Source organism: Globicephala melas, chromosome 7 (genome assembly GCF_963455315.2).
Source record: "Globicephala melas chromosome 7, mGloMel1.2, whole genome shotgun sequence".
Lineage (NCBI taxonomy): Eukaryota > Metazoa > Chordata > Mammalia > Artiodactyla > Delphinidae > Globicephala > Globicephala melas.
This window is the reverse complement of record NC_083320.1, coordinates 21,080,860-21,098,424: the sequence shown is the minus strand read 5'-3', so window position 1 is coordinate 21,098,424 and position 17,565 is coordinate 21,080,860. Positions and strand designations below refer to the sequence as shown.

At 48.9% G+C, this 17,565-nt stretch overlaps 1 protein-coding gene across 1 annotated transcript in view; it reads right to left on the bottom strand.

Moving 5' to 3' along the window:
• Positions 1 to 430: 430 nt before the first annotated feature.
• Positions 431 to 17,565, bottom strand: part of MARCHF4 (membrane associated ring-CH-type finger 4) — a 103,311-nt gene continuing 86,176 nt past the window's right edge. The window contains exon 4 of the mRNA XM_030837537.3: positions 431 to 933. Within this exon, the coding sequence (XP_030693397.2) occupies positions 566 to 933 (368 nt within the window). The 3' untranslated portion in view covers positions 431 to 565. The remainder of the gene's footprint in view (positions 934 to 17,565) is intronic.

The window sequence follows — 17,565 nt, the reverse complement described above, 5'->3', positions numbered from 1 at the left end:
AGGAATCTCATCTCTGCCAGCTCCCACCCATCCCTCTCCCTCCCCCCAACTGTCCCTGGAACACAGCCCAGGGAGAAACCAAAGCAAACTGAAAGGTAAAACAAGGCCGGCTACAAGTGCTTTTCCTTCCCACACGTGCACACGTGGGCACCACCGCCACCAGACACGCAGCTTCGCCCTCCCCAGCCGCCGCTTCTCCCAGGTGTTTTGCGCAGGGGGGCACATCTGGGTGCCTCTGTTGTTGTGTTTTGTTAGGCCCAGTATGTATTGCACTTCGTTGCTGAGTTTGTATTGGTTTTCCTCGTGCTTGTTGGAGAATGGTATTGACCGGTTGGAAATCAGGAAACCGCTCACAGCGCCAGCCTCCTTCCAGCTCCAGTCCTGCCCCCAGGCCCCTCAAGGCACCCCCCCCCCACCACCTGCCCTCTGGCCCCTGGGGTGCCTCCATGCCTCCCCACACCTGCTCCCCAGATGGCGTCCTGTCAGGGGCGGCCCTCCCCGGCCCCTGCTCTCCTCGCTCTTGTGCGTGCGTGTGTGGTCACAGCTCCCTCCCAGGTCTCTCCTCTCACACCGTCGTGACCCTCATGACCAGCTCTCGGCTGCCGCCCTGGGGGGTCCGCTGTTCATGAGGTCTTAAGTGACTCAAGATGTGCAGGATGGTGTAAGCACAGTGGTGATCGGACAGAGGGCCTGAGGGGTGGCCGGCCGCCCGGGCGGGGCCTTCCTCAGGGGCAGGGGTGCCCGCAGCCTCCTCTCCGGCAGGGGGCGCGTTGGCCTGGGTGGACGAGGACATCCGGGCGTTGGTCCTGCCTCCTGCCTTTTGATCCTCCAGGTCTTTCGTCTTGTCGTAGTTCAGCACTTTCCATTGCTGGTTGACAGCCTGCCACCGTTTAAAGATGCGGTACACGGAGGGCCCCTCGTGGATGATGAGGCCTGGGCAGCAGGGAGAAGAGAAAAACGAAGGCGAGTAAGAGACAGCAGCTCACCGCCGGGAGAAACGAGCCTCCCTCTGTTTGTAAGTGAGTATAGGCATTGGGTAAGCCAGATTTATATTGGTTTGATTTGTTCTTTTCAAACCTACCTTTCAGCTCTGGGCCACATGGCAACATCCTTACATTTCTAGGCTCAGCAAGTCTTTGGAAGTATGTGGAAGGCCGCCACACCGAGGGCGTGAAATAGTCGGGCACCTACATGCAGTGCTTTTTCCTCTGCCTCTGCTCTATCCCTCCTACTCCTTGGCCTGACAAAATCCAAATTCATTGTCCATTAAGGCGTAATACAAGTATCTTTTTCTCCCTCTGTCCTGTGTCTGTGGCACCTGGCACTTAGCAGATGTTGACTGAATCCTGTGCCTTTACCATAAAAGAAACCCTATGGTCATTCCATACCTGCTGAATGTCCGAAATTCCACTGATTACCTCTTGACTATTTAACAGAAAGCCCAGTGCTGCTAATATACACACATTGCTGGCAGAGCGAACTCTGGCATGGTGCTGTGGGCCAGGGGCAGTGCAGAGTCAGAAACGAGCTGTGTCAGACAACCAGGAAACTAAATATTGTGTGCCTACTCTGTGCTAAGCACTAGGGATAGCGCAGTGAACAGGACAGGCAGAGGCCTGCCCTCAGAGAGCTGGCATTCTAGTGGAGAGACACAGGACAGACACGGAAACAAACCAATAAGACTATTTCAGGCACGGACACATGCTGTGAGGAAGATAAAACAGGGGGAAGTAGCCACTGCCTGCAGACACTGAGAGTCCTCTTTGATGGAGACGGTAGTAAGGGCTTGTGAGGGAGGTGATATCTGAGTTGAGACTTACTTTCTTCTTTTTTTCGTTTTCTTTCTTTTTCTTTTTTTTTTCCGGCTGGGCCACGCAGCTTGTGGGATCTTAGTTCCCCGACCAGGGATTGAACCTGGGCCACAGCCATGAAAGCGCTTAATCCTAACCACCGGACCACCAGGGAATTCCCTTGAGTTGAGACTTAAATGATGAGAAGGAGGGATCCATGCAAAGTCTGGAGAGAGAGCACGTTAGTGGTAAGAGCCGTAGGCACAAAGGCCAGGAAGTGGGAATGGAAGGCAGCCGGCTCAGAAAGGAGGTCAGTGTGGCCAGGGCGCAGGGAATGAGTGAATGAGTGGGCAGTGCAGGGAGATGGGGGTCAGAGGCCAGTCTATGGTAAGGCCTTATAGGCCATGGCAAGGGATTTATATTCTATCTTGAGTATAAGGGGAAGCCATTGAAGGGCTGTAATAGGAGGACGATGTGGTCTGATATACCCTTCAGAAAGGCCATCCTGGTTCCTGTGAAACAATAGACTGAAGAGGGACCAAGAGTAGGTGCCGAAGACCGAGGAAGTGATGCAGTGATGCAACTCGGCAATGACGGACGCTTAGACTGAGGTGTAGCGGCGGAGGAAGTGAGAGGCCACTGGAGTCAGGATGTATGTCGGGGGCAGAGCTGACAGACTTGCTGGCAGGTGAGGTGAGTCAAGAGAAAACTCTGAAGCTGCTGGCCTCAGCAGCTAGATGAGTATTGGTGTCATTGACTGAGGTGTGGTAGGCATGAGGGTCAGGGGTGTGGATCTGTGTGGTGGTGGCAGCCACTGTATTAGTTTCCAATTGTTGCTGTAACAGATCACCACATATTCAGTGGCTTGAAACCACACAGATGTATTCTCCTGCAGTTCTGAAGATCAGAAGTCTGAAAATCAGTGTCACTGGGCTCAAGTGAAAGTGTCAGCAGGGCTGTTTTTTCTCTGGTGGCTTTGAGGGGAGAATCTATTTCCTTGCCTTTTTTCAGCTTTTAGAAGTTGCCTGTGTTCCTTGCCACTTCCTGGCATCACCGCCCTTTTCTTCTGATGTCACATCTCCTACTCCTCTCCTGTCATTGAGTCTCCCTCTGCCTTTCTCTTATGAGAACACTTTGATTACATTGGGTACACCTGAATAATCCATGAAACTCTACCTGTTACAAGATTCTTAGATTAGTCACATCTGCAAAGTCCCCTTTGCCATATAAGGTAACATTAACAGGGACTAGGACCTGGGTGTCTTGGGGGACCATTATTCAGCCTACTGCATTCATTAATAGTTATATTTTGGTTATGGTAAATTTAAGACACCTGATAGGAATCTCAATAGAAGGGCTAGGTAGGCAGTTGGACATATGAGTCTGAAGCTTAGGGAGAGGTCTTGCCTGAAGCTTCTGGTAATATGGAGGTTTGGTGGAGGCAGAGCCGGGAAGGGAGTTTCTGAAGGAGCAATAAATAGTGTCGAAGCAAGACCAGCAAGTGTGGAGACCCAGAAGTCTAGAGAAGGGCATGTTTCATGAAAGAGAGTGTGATAACTCCTTGAAATGCTGTTGAGAGGTCAGCTCAAGTGCAATGAGGATGAAATTAGCTTGGTGGGCACAGAGGAGGTAGGAGGAAAGATGCAATAGTGGGAAAATCAGGTAGTTCTCATCCAAGTGCACCTTTTTCTTCCATGAAGTCGTCAGCTAAGGTGGGAAGGGATAAGGCAGGAAAGTATTGAAGATTTGTGGGGAGAAGAGAAGGTGGAAAATAATTATCTTGCAGAGTGAGAGAATGAATTTACAAGGGAGAGGAGGTAGAATTATCTGACAGTGTTGAGCACCTATTTGAGATTTGTGGCCACAATTTAAAGTGGGTCTAGTCATTGGTTGGGTGGTTTTAATTAGCATAGACTGTCTTTCCAGGTAAGTATGGCAGGAGAGAGAGTGGGACATGAGAATTATGGATGTTTGCAAAGGGAGCTGTTATCACGTTGGCCCATGGAGTCTAGACCGGGAAGGAGGGAAGTAAGAACACAAAGGGATAAGGAATAATGAAAATGGAGAAGTGGAAAGTGATAGGGTCAATGCCAAGAGGTTTCTATGGATTTGGAGAATTGCTAGAGTCAGTGAACTACAAGGATAGGGGGTGATGATCAGAGAGTGGGGTGTTTAAATCCAGATTTTGAAGGGATGGGGTCCTTGGTGATGATGAGCACTAGGGAGTGACCACTTGAACGGGGCTGAGGTGGGCTGGAGGGAAAGTTCTGGAATAATGAGGAAGGCAGGGAGTGGGATAGATTATTTGCATCAGCCATCCTCATCCTCTGATAGAATATCCTCAGTTCTATCAGACCAAATGCCCCCTTTTTATAACAAATTATAACAAATATATTTTAATATCCCCTTTTCTGTTCCCAAATGAAACTTACAAAATAATCCAAGCTACTATGGTTTCTTTTTTTAATTAATATAATGCCCTAACAGATTCTGTAAAGAAGAACAAAGGGGACGTCATTTTATAACATGATAATATAAATTTCAATATAAATGCTGGGGCACAGCCACTTTAGAAAAGAAATCAAAAACCTCATACATTTGCAAAATGCCCCCTAGGGGCTGGGAACACCTCTTCCAAGGACCACTGATCTACAGAGATGCTGAGACAGGTATGGTGGGAGGGAGTGTGTGAGCCAGGTGCACAGGGGATGTGAGGAGTGAGTAGGCAGTCATCAGCCAGCAGCATCAAGAAGGTCAAAGGGCTGGTGAAGTATGATGACATTCACTTCAAAGGAGCTGGGGCTTCTGAAAGATAAAGGAAGAGAGGCAGTTTGCAGATGGTAATGGGGAGCAAGGAGGACTCAGCCCACCTCCAGGCCCCCAGGATACAGTGTCCTGGAGACAGGGCAGCCACCACTTAAGACAGCCATGCAAGAAACAATGTCCTCAGGAGACAGCTTTATTTCAATTAAAGGATGAGGAAAGGAACGCTGGGAGGAGAGGTTGCCAGTGGTGGACGATAAAGTCCAGAGGGCATGTGGAAGGGCTGGGAAGAAAGGGCCAGTAAAAGGATGAGAAACATAGGAAAGGGGTGATTGTCCATATGGTGAAGACGGTTTGGGAGGCTGGACTCACAGTGAGGGAGATGACTGGGGATGAGGTACAGTGGGATTCTCTTGCATCCCTGTAAATTCAGGGGCGGCTGGTCTGTCCCCTGCGAGGAAGAGCTGATTCATAGGAGCGAACAGCAATGAGTCACTCCAGCCAACTCCACGTCAAGCAAAGAGACTGGATGGGAACATCTCAAAGCCTCTGCAACCTCCAACACGCCGTGATTCTAGGAGACGAGACAGCCGCCCACTGCTACTCTTTCCTCCGGGACTCCGACAGCTCCTAAGATTGTACTTTGTACAGCAGGTCTTCGAGGGTTCACTGAAGGAGAGACAGCCTCCCTGTAGCCCAGTTGTTCCTAATCTTTTGGATCATGTGCCCCTTTGAGGATCTGATGAAAGCTAAGGACCACATTCCTGGAAAAAAACCCAGACACGTGAACTGTCGTTATGATTTTACTGGGTTCATAAATCTCCTTTGGACCACCTGTGGACCCCTTGATCTCCTGCCTGGCTCTGGACAAGGAGACTTCCTCTCTGCCCACTTTCTCACCCTCTCCCGATGTGCCAACTCTCATCGCTTCCTTCAACCTTTTGAATACATGCCTATGCACGCTTGGCACTGCAGTGCTCACTTGTTCATTTATCTCACAAGCCTTGTTTGAACACTGTTATGCCCTTTCCCCTAGATTGTAAGCCCGTCGAGGACAGGGATCAGATATGGTTGAGGCTTGGGCAGCTAATACAGTATTGGGAGCTTAATGAAGCCTTGGTGATGATGGAGGACATAGGGGTCTTTGCGGGGGTTGGGGGGAATCAGGATTTTTTGAAGCCCCAAACTCACTGTTTCCAATAAGAGTCACTACACTTGATTCTTAATTAGCTTCTTAATCAGACAATTTTACCCTGATTGAAGAGCGTGGCTTAAATTTCTGGTCTGAATGCTACCTCCTAATTATCTGTCTAGTGTTCAGGAAATAATTAAACCATTTTAATGGATAGATGGCTGAAGGGAAGGAAGGTGCACCTGTTTTTGTAGATAGTGCTTGTTTGGCAAAAGTTGGAAAAGCACAAACTACCTCATTCGCATCCACTCCCTAGCCCTCCCTCTGCTTCCTGCTCTACAGATTACTTATCCATTCCTTGAGTCGCAGAATCTTTTTTTTTTTTTTTTTTTTTTTCTTTTTTGCGGTACGCAAGCATGTGGGATCTTCCTGGACCGGGGCACGAACCCGTGTCCCCTGCATCGGCAGGCAGACTCTCAATCACTGCGCCGCCGGGGAAGCCCCACAGAATCTTTTTTAATGAGGGAAGATGGGTGGCACTCATTTGATAGGGACAGGTCAAGTGGGCAAAGTTGAAGAGATGGGAGAGAAAGAAGATGAATGGGAAAATGGATAGAGAGAAAGAGAGACTAAAGTTAGAACAGGAGGAAAGAAGGCTATTGGTGAATGGAGGCAGGGAAGTAGTAGAAAAACAAAATAGAAAATTAGAATACATGGCAATATCAGAAATTCAACACATTTTGATTCAGTCCCTTTCTGGGGTTTTCTATTTAATTTATCTAGTACCCACCTAACAAGGTGCCCAACCCTGGGCTGTATTCACTGATACAGTTCTAGAAGAACATTTTTTTCTCTGGAAACCAGCTGATTCTACACATGTCCCAAATATTCCTCTTTCTCACGTCTCCATCTTTCAGGGGCCCTCTTCCTGTAGGCTCCATAGGATGTTGGAAGCCTTCATTTGTCATCGTATCTTTCCCCGAGCCTCCAGCTGAAATGGCCCTTTGCTCGGCCCATGAGGATGGGAGGGAAGGTGGCCATTGTGAGCAGGTTGTCCTGCCTGCACAGCCCCCCTGCCCCTAACTCACCACAGTGCTGTCAGGGAGTTCTCCCTGACGTGGTATCCCAATCCTCCGCTGCTGAATTTTGGCCTTTGGTTCTTGCTGTGTGCATAGCGATGAGATACAATTTAATTCTGTTTAGTTAGCATTTCCTGAACCTACTGTGTGTTTCTATGAGCACATGTGATGGAACAAAAACAGATTCCCATAATGTATGGAGTTAATAGGCCAAGGCTGACTGAGAAGTATGCAGAGAAGAGCTCTGGTCCCCTCAGTGACACCAAATCCTGCTTCCCACCCTCACCTCTTCTCCTACTAGGATCCTAGTTTAAGTGGCATAAAGGTTGCAGACAACTAACTCTACAACAGCGCTTCTCAAACCGGAGAGTTTATGAAAACACAGATTCCTGGGCGCCACCCCCAGACAATCTGACTCAGTAGGTCTGGGATGAGGACTAAGAATTTGCATTTCTAAGAAGCTCTCAGGTGATGCTGATGTGTGGACCACACTTGAGCAGCACTGCTGAGAACATGGTCCTTATCCGGACCTACTGCCTCACGGAAGGCTCCGAATTTTGATCAAAGAGCTATAGGTAATTTAAAAAAATACTCTATTTCCAGATGTGACAGACAAGAAAAGCTCAGGCAGCTGAAGAAATGGATACTTCCTCTCCTAGACCCAAAGACTTTTGGGTCCCACCATTGAGGGTCAACTCACTGATGAACACGTATTGAACACTCAGAGTACCTACCACTTACTAGCCTTGTGGCTTGAGGTAAGTTAATTCCTCTTTCTGAGCCTCGGTTTCCTCATCAGAAAGTGGGGGCTGCTATCCCCTTGCTTATAGGGTAGTTATGAGATTAAATGAGGTAATGAATCCTGTATGCTGATGCTTGCACTGTGCTGGGCATACAGTTACACTCAATGCCACATGAGATTGATTGTTTGAGGGAAATTACAGGACAGAAAAAGTCCACTCATATCTCCTCCTCCTTTATTGCCAACCCCATTCCCAGCGACAAGCACCTGTTCTTCTGTCTCCTAAGTGTCCTTCCCAATCCTCACTCATTGTTTATAGATGAATAACATGCTAGACCTGAAAGGAGCTCTGGAAACCAGCTGATTCTACACATGTCCCAAATATCCTTGCATTGGTGTAATTGAGAGGTCCGTTCCTGGAAGTGTGTTTCTGAAGCTCTGCCCTAAGATACTGGAGATTTTTTTTCCTGTGGGTTTTTTATGAGGCTTAGATACTAACAGATACTAACAGAACTGCATTTCTCAGCCACGCTGGGTGGTGACGGTGAAGGTCATGGTGATGGTGACGGTGATGGTGATGACGGTGTTGGTGATGAGAGTCAATATTTACTGAATGTTTACCATGTCCTATCACTAAAAGGGCTTTGCAAATATGGTCAACTTGTCTCGCAAACCCAATAAAGGAGGTGATATTATCTCCACCTTACAGAACAGGAAACCGAGCTCAGAGAGCCCTCTGCACTCGGGTGGAGCTAGGTGACTGGCACTGAATGTAAGCATGAGTGAAGCCAGGATTTAAGAAATGGGTACTGAGGGGAAAAGCGTATGTGTGCGTGTGTGTGGTGTGTGCTCGTGCGCGCGCACGCACCTTATCCATGCCCTCTTGTATTTTCTATTAGATGGAGATAAAAGATTCAAAAGCCTAAGGAACTGTGAAGCCACAAGATGCTAGGGTCTTCGGTCCCTGAATCACTGTGTGGAGGAGAACCCCCCACTGACAGGAACTTCTGCTGGGTTAAAACACTGAATTTGGGGGTTTCATTTTTTTCTATCTACTGGAGTTACCCTAACTGAAATACCTTCAGTGCTAGATCAGGGGCCACAGAGAAAAGCAGTTGTGGCTCAATGGCACATTTCACGTGGTCCCCAAAATATATTAGCTGGCTGGAGCGTCCACTTTATTTACCGGATTGCCGCTATTTCTAGCCACAAACCCACCATCAACGGACAGACTTGCCACTTCTGAATCTATCCCAAAATGCGCTGCAGGCACTCAAGGCAGTTCCTAAGAGCTGTTCCTGAAATATCTGAGCCTTGTCAGCATAACTGGAATAACTGAACTGCCTCCCAAGGGGTCTCCTTGGAGGGGGGCAGTGAGTGCTTGGCGTGTCTACTTCTACATCGGTCACCTTCATCCTCCGAGCATCCAGCAGCTCAGGTGTGGAGAAGGGTGACCACGCGCAGGAAGCGGGGGTGGGGGGATGGAGGGGAGGTGCTTAAGGAAGGGGGTGGGGCGACATGTGTTAACAGTTAATCCAGGAAGTTGGATAAGCCACACGCAGGTAACGGAACATGGACTGAGCATCGTCTGGCCCATTTCTGTGGCGGATGCTTATGGGCGGTTCGGCCTGGCCCAGCAGTATTGGCCATCCCCGCAGTCACGATTGTCAACCTCCGACAGTCATGACCTCTCGCGATGGAAGTAATTCAAAAATCCTGGGATGTCAGACCTGAAAGGACCTTGTAGGTTATCAGGTTCAACCCTCTCGGTTTATAGGTATGTCAGCTGAGTTGTAGAGAGAGGCAGTAACTTGCCCCAGGTCACAGAGGTAGCTGGTAGCTTATCTGCTCATCAGATCTAGGTCTTCTGCTGCCTAGTCTCTTCTGCTGCACCAGGCTGCCTCCTCCATATTTTCAGTTTCCTAATCAGGGAATTAAGAGGTTTGACAGGTGAGGTCATTTCTACCCAGAAGGAGGGAGGGAGGGAGGGAAGGAATCCTTGCGGCATATATGTGTTTTTTTGTTAATGTGAAAATTAAGTTTGAAAAGCAGTGTTTTCACAGCCCTGCTGCCCCGACCCCCTGCCCACTTGCTGTAAACTGGGATTTGAATCCCTTTATCTCAGAGGGCAGGTATCAGGTACCTCTAAATCATAGGGAAGTTACTCAGTATACTGCACACAGAGGAAGTTTTAACAAAACCTTTCTATAACTTCATCAATTACCCTAAGCCACTGTTTGAAAGATTTGGAGCTGCTTCAGAATCTTGCTCGCTTTCCTTACCCTGACCCTATTTCACTCACAAGCGAAAAACAAACATGATGAGGATGAGGTCCTCATTTTTGCAGAGTTGACTTCTTGGTGGCCAATCTCTTGGGTCTGTGGAGTGAAAAAAAAATGTTTTTGGTGCCAGAGACCTTAATTAATTTGCTCTTGTTAAATCCTAATAACTTGACCCACTGGAGCAGAGAATGTCCCATTTGTTTCCTGGGTGGCTCTGTCAACTTCTCTGCCGGGGAAGACAGCGTCATTAGAGATGACGGAAGAGTAGGCAGGTGGAACGAGGACGCTCGATGTAATCAGATCTTCTCATTGAGGGGACACGGGTGAGGGAGCCTAAACCTTCCAGAAGAGGCACTGCTCCAAATAACAGCTGGTTCTCAATTATGGGAGGACTCCGGGTCAGCCTCTCCAGGCTGTGGCTGGATTCAGGTTTTAACTGTTTTGGCATACCTTTATTGAGTGTCTACCTCGAGGGAAATCTACCCTGACCAAGTACCTCCTACCCTGGTCACTGATACGTATAAGTGCCTGCTCCTTTACATGTGCCATCTTATTCAATCCTCTCAACAAACCTCTGAAGACAGTATTATCAGCCCATTTCACAGATGGGAAGACAAAAGCAGAGAGAGGTTATGCAAGTCACTTAAGGTCAAAAGGTTAGTAAGAAACTGAGCAACATGCAGTCCCAGACCATTATGTAGCACCACGCCTGCCACTTCGGAGACCCAGCTCTCTGGGTTTTGTGGCTCAGTCTCTCCTGCTGTTTTCTCATCTTCTGTCTCCTTCCATCCCGTAAGTGTTTAATGTTGCCCAGGTCTCTGTCCTTAGTTATCTACTCTCTGAACATTCCTCCTAAGTTATCTATTCAAAATCCACATCTTCAAACACCTCTGATTGTTGCCTTCCAAATCTGTCTTCAACTGCCTACTTTCCTTACCTGTCCCCCTTCCTATCATTTACCAGCCCTAGTCAGAAATGGTTCAATGCCCTCTACATCTTCCTCTATGTCACAGGAGGGGACCACCTGTGCACTGAAAGAAAGCCTTTCCCTCTTTCTACCCCAGCAAAGAGACACCTTCCTGGCCTTGCATTCTCCTCTTTGCAGATAATGTCCTCCACGTGCCTTGCATCTCTCCTACTGCAAACTCTTGACTTAGCAACTGCCTCTTGCCCCTCTGCCTAGATTTTAGGTTTAGGATGGTCCTTTTTTTTTTTCTGCTGCCTTTGCTGAAGACATGTACTTTGTTTCCCATTTGTTTCATCCATTGCCCACCCCATTCTCATGCTCAGCAATGGCGCCTAGTCCCCACTCGAGCCAGAGCCCCGGGGCTCCCACTTGCCTGAAGGAGTTCAGACAGTCCTATCAAGTCCACATCCTATGTGCTACTCAAGGTCATCCCATACACTTCTTCCCCATTGCCACTGTTTTGCATCTCTTTCCTTCTTGCTCAGACTATTACAAGCATGTTTCCAGCTGGCCTCTCCCAATGTCTAGTCTGTCCAGCTCTGATCCATCCTCCCCACAGCTACCAGAGCTGTCTCTTTAAAACACACATCTGGTCATAATTCTTCTCCGTATAAAATCTTATCAATCCCTCCCCATCACCAACAGGGTAGTCTGAGCTGCTTAGCACGTGATTCGTGATCTGTGAGATCTGGTTCTTACCAACCTCCCCATCCCCATGACCCACCTCTCCACCCTGGCTCTTTGCACCAAGCCATATAAATCTGCCCAAAGTTTCCTAAGCACACCTTTTTCTCACATGTTTCTGTGTCTCTACACATGTTCTGCCTGGAAAGTTCTCCACTTTTCTGGATAAATTTTTTTTTTTTTTTTGCGGTACACGGGGCTCTCACTGTTGTGGCCTCTCCCGTTGCGGAGCACTCCAGACGCGCAGTCTCAGCGGCCATGGCTCACGGGCCCAGCCGCTCTGCAGCATGTGGGATCTTCCCGGACCGGGGCACGAACCTGTGTCCCCTGCATCGGCAGGCAGACTCTCAACCACTGCGCCACCAGGGAAGCCCCGGGATAAATTTTGACATATCTTTTAAAATTAGCTCAAGGTTAGGGTTCCTTCCTTTAGAAACCCTTCTTGGACACCTCTAAGAGAGAGTTAATTGCTCTCTGCTCGGTTCTACCTTCCTCTATATCTTGTAAAACTCCTGCTGTGTTGTGATTTATTTGTAGACTGTGAGCTCCTTGAGGGCAGGGACTGTGTCTCATTCATCTCTGTGTTAATATTCCCTAGTTTCAGGAACAAAACAAGACATCCAACAAATGATACTGAATGAATGGATCTGACCATCCCAAGCCCACTCTGATTCAGTCATTTCCTGTGCTCACTCATCTCTGTGTCCCAGCTCTTATTATTGCCATTAGTAATCACCTTGTCTGCATCCCCAGTGAAGTGTAAGATCCTTGAGAGCAGGTGCCCTTTCAATAAATATTTCTGAGGAAGGAGTGGATTCCCTAATTCCATGCTAACCAGTAAATTTAGCCACCCACATCCCAAGTACCTTTCACCAGAATGTCATGGGGAGACAAACTACCCAAATTTCATCTCAACTTCTCAAGCCTCCCTCTCAGCTGGTGTCAGAACAGCACTGATTAAAAGGGAGGTACAACAACGGCTAACCTCCAAAACCCTGAGTATGGGACAGGAGCAGCTGGGGCTCACTGAATTTCTTATTGTTACCAGCCATTACTCTATGGGTCAAGGTATTACTGGACCAATTTCCCCTCAACCTGCCTCCTCATCCAATCCCTGCATCTGCAATTTCACAGCACAATCAGAGATGAAACAGGCGGTAAAAAGTGCCCAGGAATTGGAGCCAGGAGTTCGTGGTCCGGTCCTCAGCTCTGCCATCTCTTAGTTATGTTACCTGGAGCCCAACTGCTTTAAACCTATTCTCACCTGTTAAATATGGATAATACTTACCTTGCTTATCTTTTAGAGTTGTTGGCCCCTTTCTCAGTTCCTCTCTGTTGCAGGGGTTTGGTGGTTTGCTCTGTCTGCAGCAACTTACATCTGACTTTCACAGTGGCACAGATTGGTCTAGGGAGTTAGGACTGTAAGCCAACTGTAGAGGCAGCCCATAGCCCAGAATATACAACCCTCTGATAGGACCAAGTCCAGAGACATTGTCCACAACCCTGGACCCATGCTGCATCAAACAGAGAATCCGGGCCTTCCTGGAAACCATTTCAGGCAAAATCCTTTGGTGAGAACCAAAGGCCATTGTCTGATAGTCACTGCCTTCACTGATTGACCTGGAGGCCAGCCAGGTGGACACAGCCATGGATGGGGCTGACGTAGCTTCACAAACAGCAAGCTGACCATGTCCCAGACTCTGCGTCCTCTTAGCTTCATGGCAGAGAATATCTGCTGAGCTGGTGTTGGTGCTCAGTGGAGTTTCTCCTCATGTGCCTCTCCCACTCTCACCAACTTTCCCTTAGCACACCACTCTGATAGAAAAGCGAAATACATTTTTAAGGATTAATTAAACCTCTATATTATGTTAACTCAGATTTATACTATCTGAGGCCATTTAACAGTCTAGGGGATAGACCAAGGTGTCTGAAGAGTAGAGAAAGTTCAAGGAATTATTTTAACGAACGGTCTTATTCCTTTCTTACTCCACCTCTTGAGTTCACACGGGGCTAGACTCATTTTCCTTTCTCCCGAGGATAAAATTTCTATCCAGGTACTAAATTGCTCCATCTATCCAGGCAGCTTGGGTCTATGGACATGGGTTCTTTCCGTCAACATTTTTATTTGCCCAACATCTCTTGAAAACACCCACCTCCCTCATTTCCACTTCCACCCACTCTCTGGTGAGGATCCCGCCCTTCCTCCGCCCACCTTTTCATATCATCTTCTTCCACTCTCCCAGGACTTCTGGAAGGAAAGTTTCTTCTTTTCCAATGGAAGTGAGCTCAATGATTGAGTTTTAAAGCTGGTGACTGCCTCAGAAGCCTGTAGGTGCCCCCCCGTGGCTCTCTGTGGTTTCCATCTTTGTGCAGTAAAAGGACCACATCGTGCCTCCTCCTGGCTGGCCCAGCCTGGTCGCTGTCCCTGTTCTAGCTTCTCTGCCTCCCATTGGTTCAGTGAATCAGGCCAGAAGTGCAGATTCGTGAATGGAGGCAGGAGGTGTAGGAGAGAAATTACGGCACACTCTCCTTCTAGAGGAACAGACTGGACCCTGGGTTGGCATTCTGGTTTGTCGCCCCTGAAAACCTGCTGAAGGTGGAGCGTCAGCTGGGTTATAACATTGCCTAAGTTGGAGGTGACCCCTGACGGGTGGGCGCTTTACCGTGAAGACTGCTGGGAGGCTGTAGCATTGGGCTTTCTGAGTCCAGTGACTCTGGTGAATAAGTGTGGCTTTTGCGGGGACCCTGGACACTAGGCCAAGATGGACCCACTGTTGTGGATCTCATCTCCTCGTTTCTGAACTATCATTTGGGGGCTGAGAGACTAGCCCTACACTAGGATCGAGAGTGTGGCGAGGACTCGCCTGCAGAGGTAAGCTGGACCTGCCTTATGGAGGCTGTGGGTCCTGTCCTGCATTCCTCTAGGTGAATCTCATGCTCTCCTGTAGCTCCGTAAGTCTGAATGTCTAGTTAAGCCTAAAAATAAAGAGGCTCCACCTGACTTTCCCTTCCAGAGAGCCCTTAAAAGCTGACATTTTTACACCCACTTTTTTTTTTTTTTGCGGTACGTGGGACTTACACCCACTTTTGCAGTGCTGTGTGTTCCCCCCGCCTCCACTGCAACTGACCAGAACATGGTAGAGGAGAAGTGTCTCGTGCTTGAACTTCACCCTTACAACCACCATCATTACTCTTGATCATCATCATCATCAAAATCATCATCATCGCAACCACCACAAGAATGTGTGCCTTCCAGCTCCGGCCCATCACCTCCCACTCTCTTAACTAGATCACATATTACTTCCTTTTTAACTTTGTCTCCCAGCGTTTTCTCCTATGGACAGCATCTCTTAAAACAAACAAACAAACAAACAAACAGGGCTTCCCTGGTGGCTCAGTGGTTGAGAGTCCGCCTGCCGATGCAGGGGACATGGGTTCGTGCCCCGGTCCGGGAAGATCCCACATGCCGCGGAGCGGCTGGGCCCGTGAGCCATGGCCGCTGAGCCTGCGCGTCCGGAGCCTGTGCTCCGCAACGGGAGAGGCCACAACAGTGAGAGGCCCGTGTACTGCAAAAAACAAACAAACAAAAAAACCCTGAACCCTGAAATGAGAGCCCTACCGTGCTGCCTGAATTAACCTAAGACAAATTCTTCAGTCTCAGAGTTTCACCATCCGAAAAATGGGGGGAATAATCATTGCCCCTGGGGACACGCTTCTGAAACAGAATTACCTCCAGTTAGAATCAATAAAATAATAGAGCAGTCTGAACTTTTTAAAGGTGAGATAGTCTAAATCTAAATATATCTGACCACTTTTGGACGGCACCGAAAGCGATTAGGGTCCCTATGCATGCCCCTTCTATCCACTGGCTGTCTCCAAGCAGTCGCTGGCTGCCTGAGCAGAGTGGATAGTTCATGGTGTGGCTGTACACCTGGGAAAGGATGCTCTCCTGAGAGCTTGGAAGGAAGGACAGCAATGTGAACACTCTCAGTACATGGCTCCCTCTGCGTCTCCCATAAACGGAGTGACTGAGTGCCACGTGTATACAAGAAGAGAGAGAAAAGTGGGCCGGGGGCAGGCAGGTAGATATCGGGGCCAGGAAGAGACAGAGGAGATGGAGCTGAGGACCCCTCCTCAGGGGAGACCCCATGAGCACTGGGCAGGTCCGAGTAGGGGTGCTGGGTAGCTCAGAGCCCCAGGGAGCAGGCCTGCGGTGAAGGCCCCTCCTGTAAGTGGGCCCAGGTGCCTTCAAAGTCATAGGTGGCATCTGTAGGTACTCCACAAGTGACTCTGCAGGATTCCTGGTATCTGATGCAAGGATAATGGAAAGAGTATTAGACCGCCAGCTGGGAGACCTTGCTGCTAATCCCAGCTGAGCAATCTTGAGAAGATTACTTCCCTTCCCTGGGCCCCTGTTCTCTCAACTTCAAAACAAGGGAGTTGCACTGGTCGATCACATGACCAATTCTCTCCTATGTCCTGTTCTCTCCGCTTTCAAATCTATGGAGCCCTGACTGGGAGGTGGTATTTATGTTTCTCTCTCTCACCCACGCTCCCTCCAGGGGAGGAGCTTACTGGTGACTTCACTGGCCCATGGGCTGTGGGCAGAAGGGACAGGGTGCCAGTACTGAGCAGAAGCTTTGAGAAGCGCTGCAAGTTTCCACCCATACTCCTGTGCTCCTGTGCTTGGCTAGAAGAACACACCCCAGTAGTCCCTGCTCCTTTAGCCTGGGCCCCAACATGAGGAGAAGGCCTGAACCCAATACACAGTCAGAAGCTAAGTCCAGCCAAGCCCAGCAGAACCAAACCACCTTGCAGACCCATGAATGGGACATAGATGCTTGTTGGGAGGCAGTGCGATTTTGGAGCTGTTTGTTACTGCAGCCAAAGCTTATCCATACACCACGTGACAGGAAAGCATGTCTCACAGATGCGCACACCAGGGACTGATCAAAAGCCTGCCTGAAGGAGAACGAAGGGCAGCTGGAAGGGCCCCTACAGGAAGGCTTCCACTGCTTCCACCTCCATGCCGGAGCCACACACCTCCATATGGAGACGCACCTGGTTTTTGGCATCTACAGCCTGTGCCCCAGCAGGAGTAGGAAAGGAGTCTGGTAGGAGAGGGAACTGAATTAGAACGCCTCAAAGTCAAATTCCTCCCCCTCCACAGTCCTCTCTCTTGCACAGGCCTCCAAGCCTGGGCGGTCTGTTGCTTTCACTGCCTACGGGCCGGGCCGGGCCGTGTTTAAAAGGCTCTTGAACTTAGGGGGGAGGTACTTAGGGGGGAGTTTAGCCAGCAGGGAGAGGCAGCAAGACGCTTAGACAAGTTTACAAGTTCCAGCATCACTGGTCTCTGGCTGCTGTAATCGGTATGCAATTCTCCAGGCCTCTCTGATTCCCAGTATTAAAGGACCCCAAAGAAAATGAACACCCTCTCAGCCCAATTCTAGCTAATAGATGTTTTCTTGCCAAACAGAGTAGTGTAGCATATTTGACATCATACACAGACTGATGTGCGGCGAGGACAACTGTGGAGCTCTGGTACTCTCAGCCCTGCAGCCTGGGGGCTAACCTGAGAGGTCCAGGTTGGGGTGTGTGACCAGGGCTTGAGCATGCTTCATTCACTCAGAGAAAACCGGGGTCATTCCCCACCTCCTCAGTCACTTGGATGAAGACTTCAGAGTTGACAGCCACAGTCATCTGTTGGGAAAAACAGAGAGCCCTCCACCAACCAACCTGACATAATGGAAGAGGAGGGAACGTACATTTGGGAAAGGCATAAGGAAACAAGCAGGAACGGCAGTGGTGGGTTTCCAACCTTTTGCTAAAACACTGAAGGTTTTAAAACAAAACCTTACCTGGAACAGACACATATATAAACAGATGAAAGTGCAGAAGCTCAGGGTGAGGCAGGGGTGAAGTTTCAGAGCCTGTCTGTATAGCATTTCATTCTCCAGTCCTAACAGTGGCTCCTGAAGTTGTGTGTGGAACCCCAGGACTATATACACTTTGCAAACCACTAGGCTAGAGAAAGCTTGGGCATTAATAGGCTTAAAGAAAGCTGGGAAATGAAGGGAGCAGGTATCGTCATGGCTGTTTCTGGGCGTTTTGCTGTGAAGAGAACGG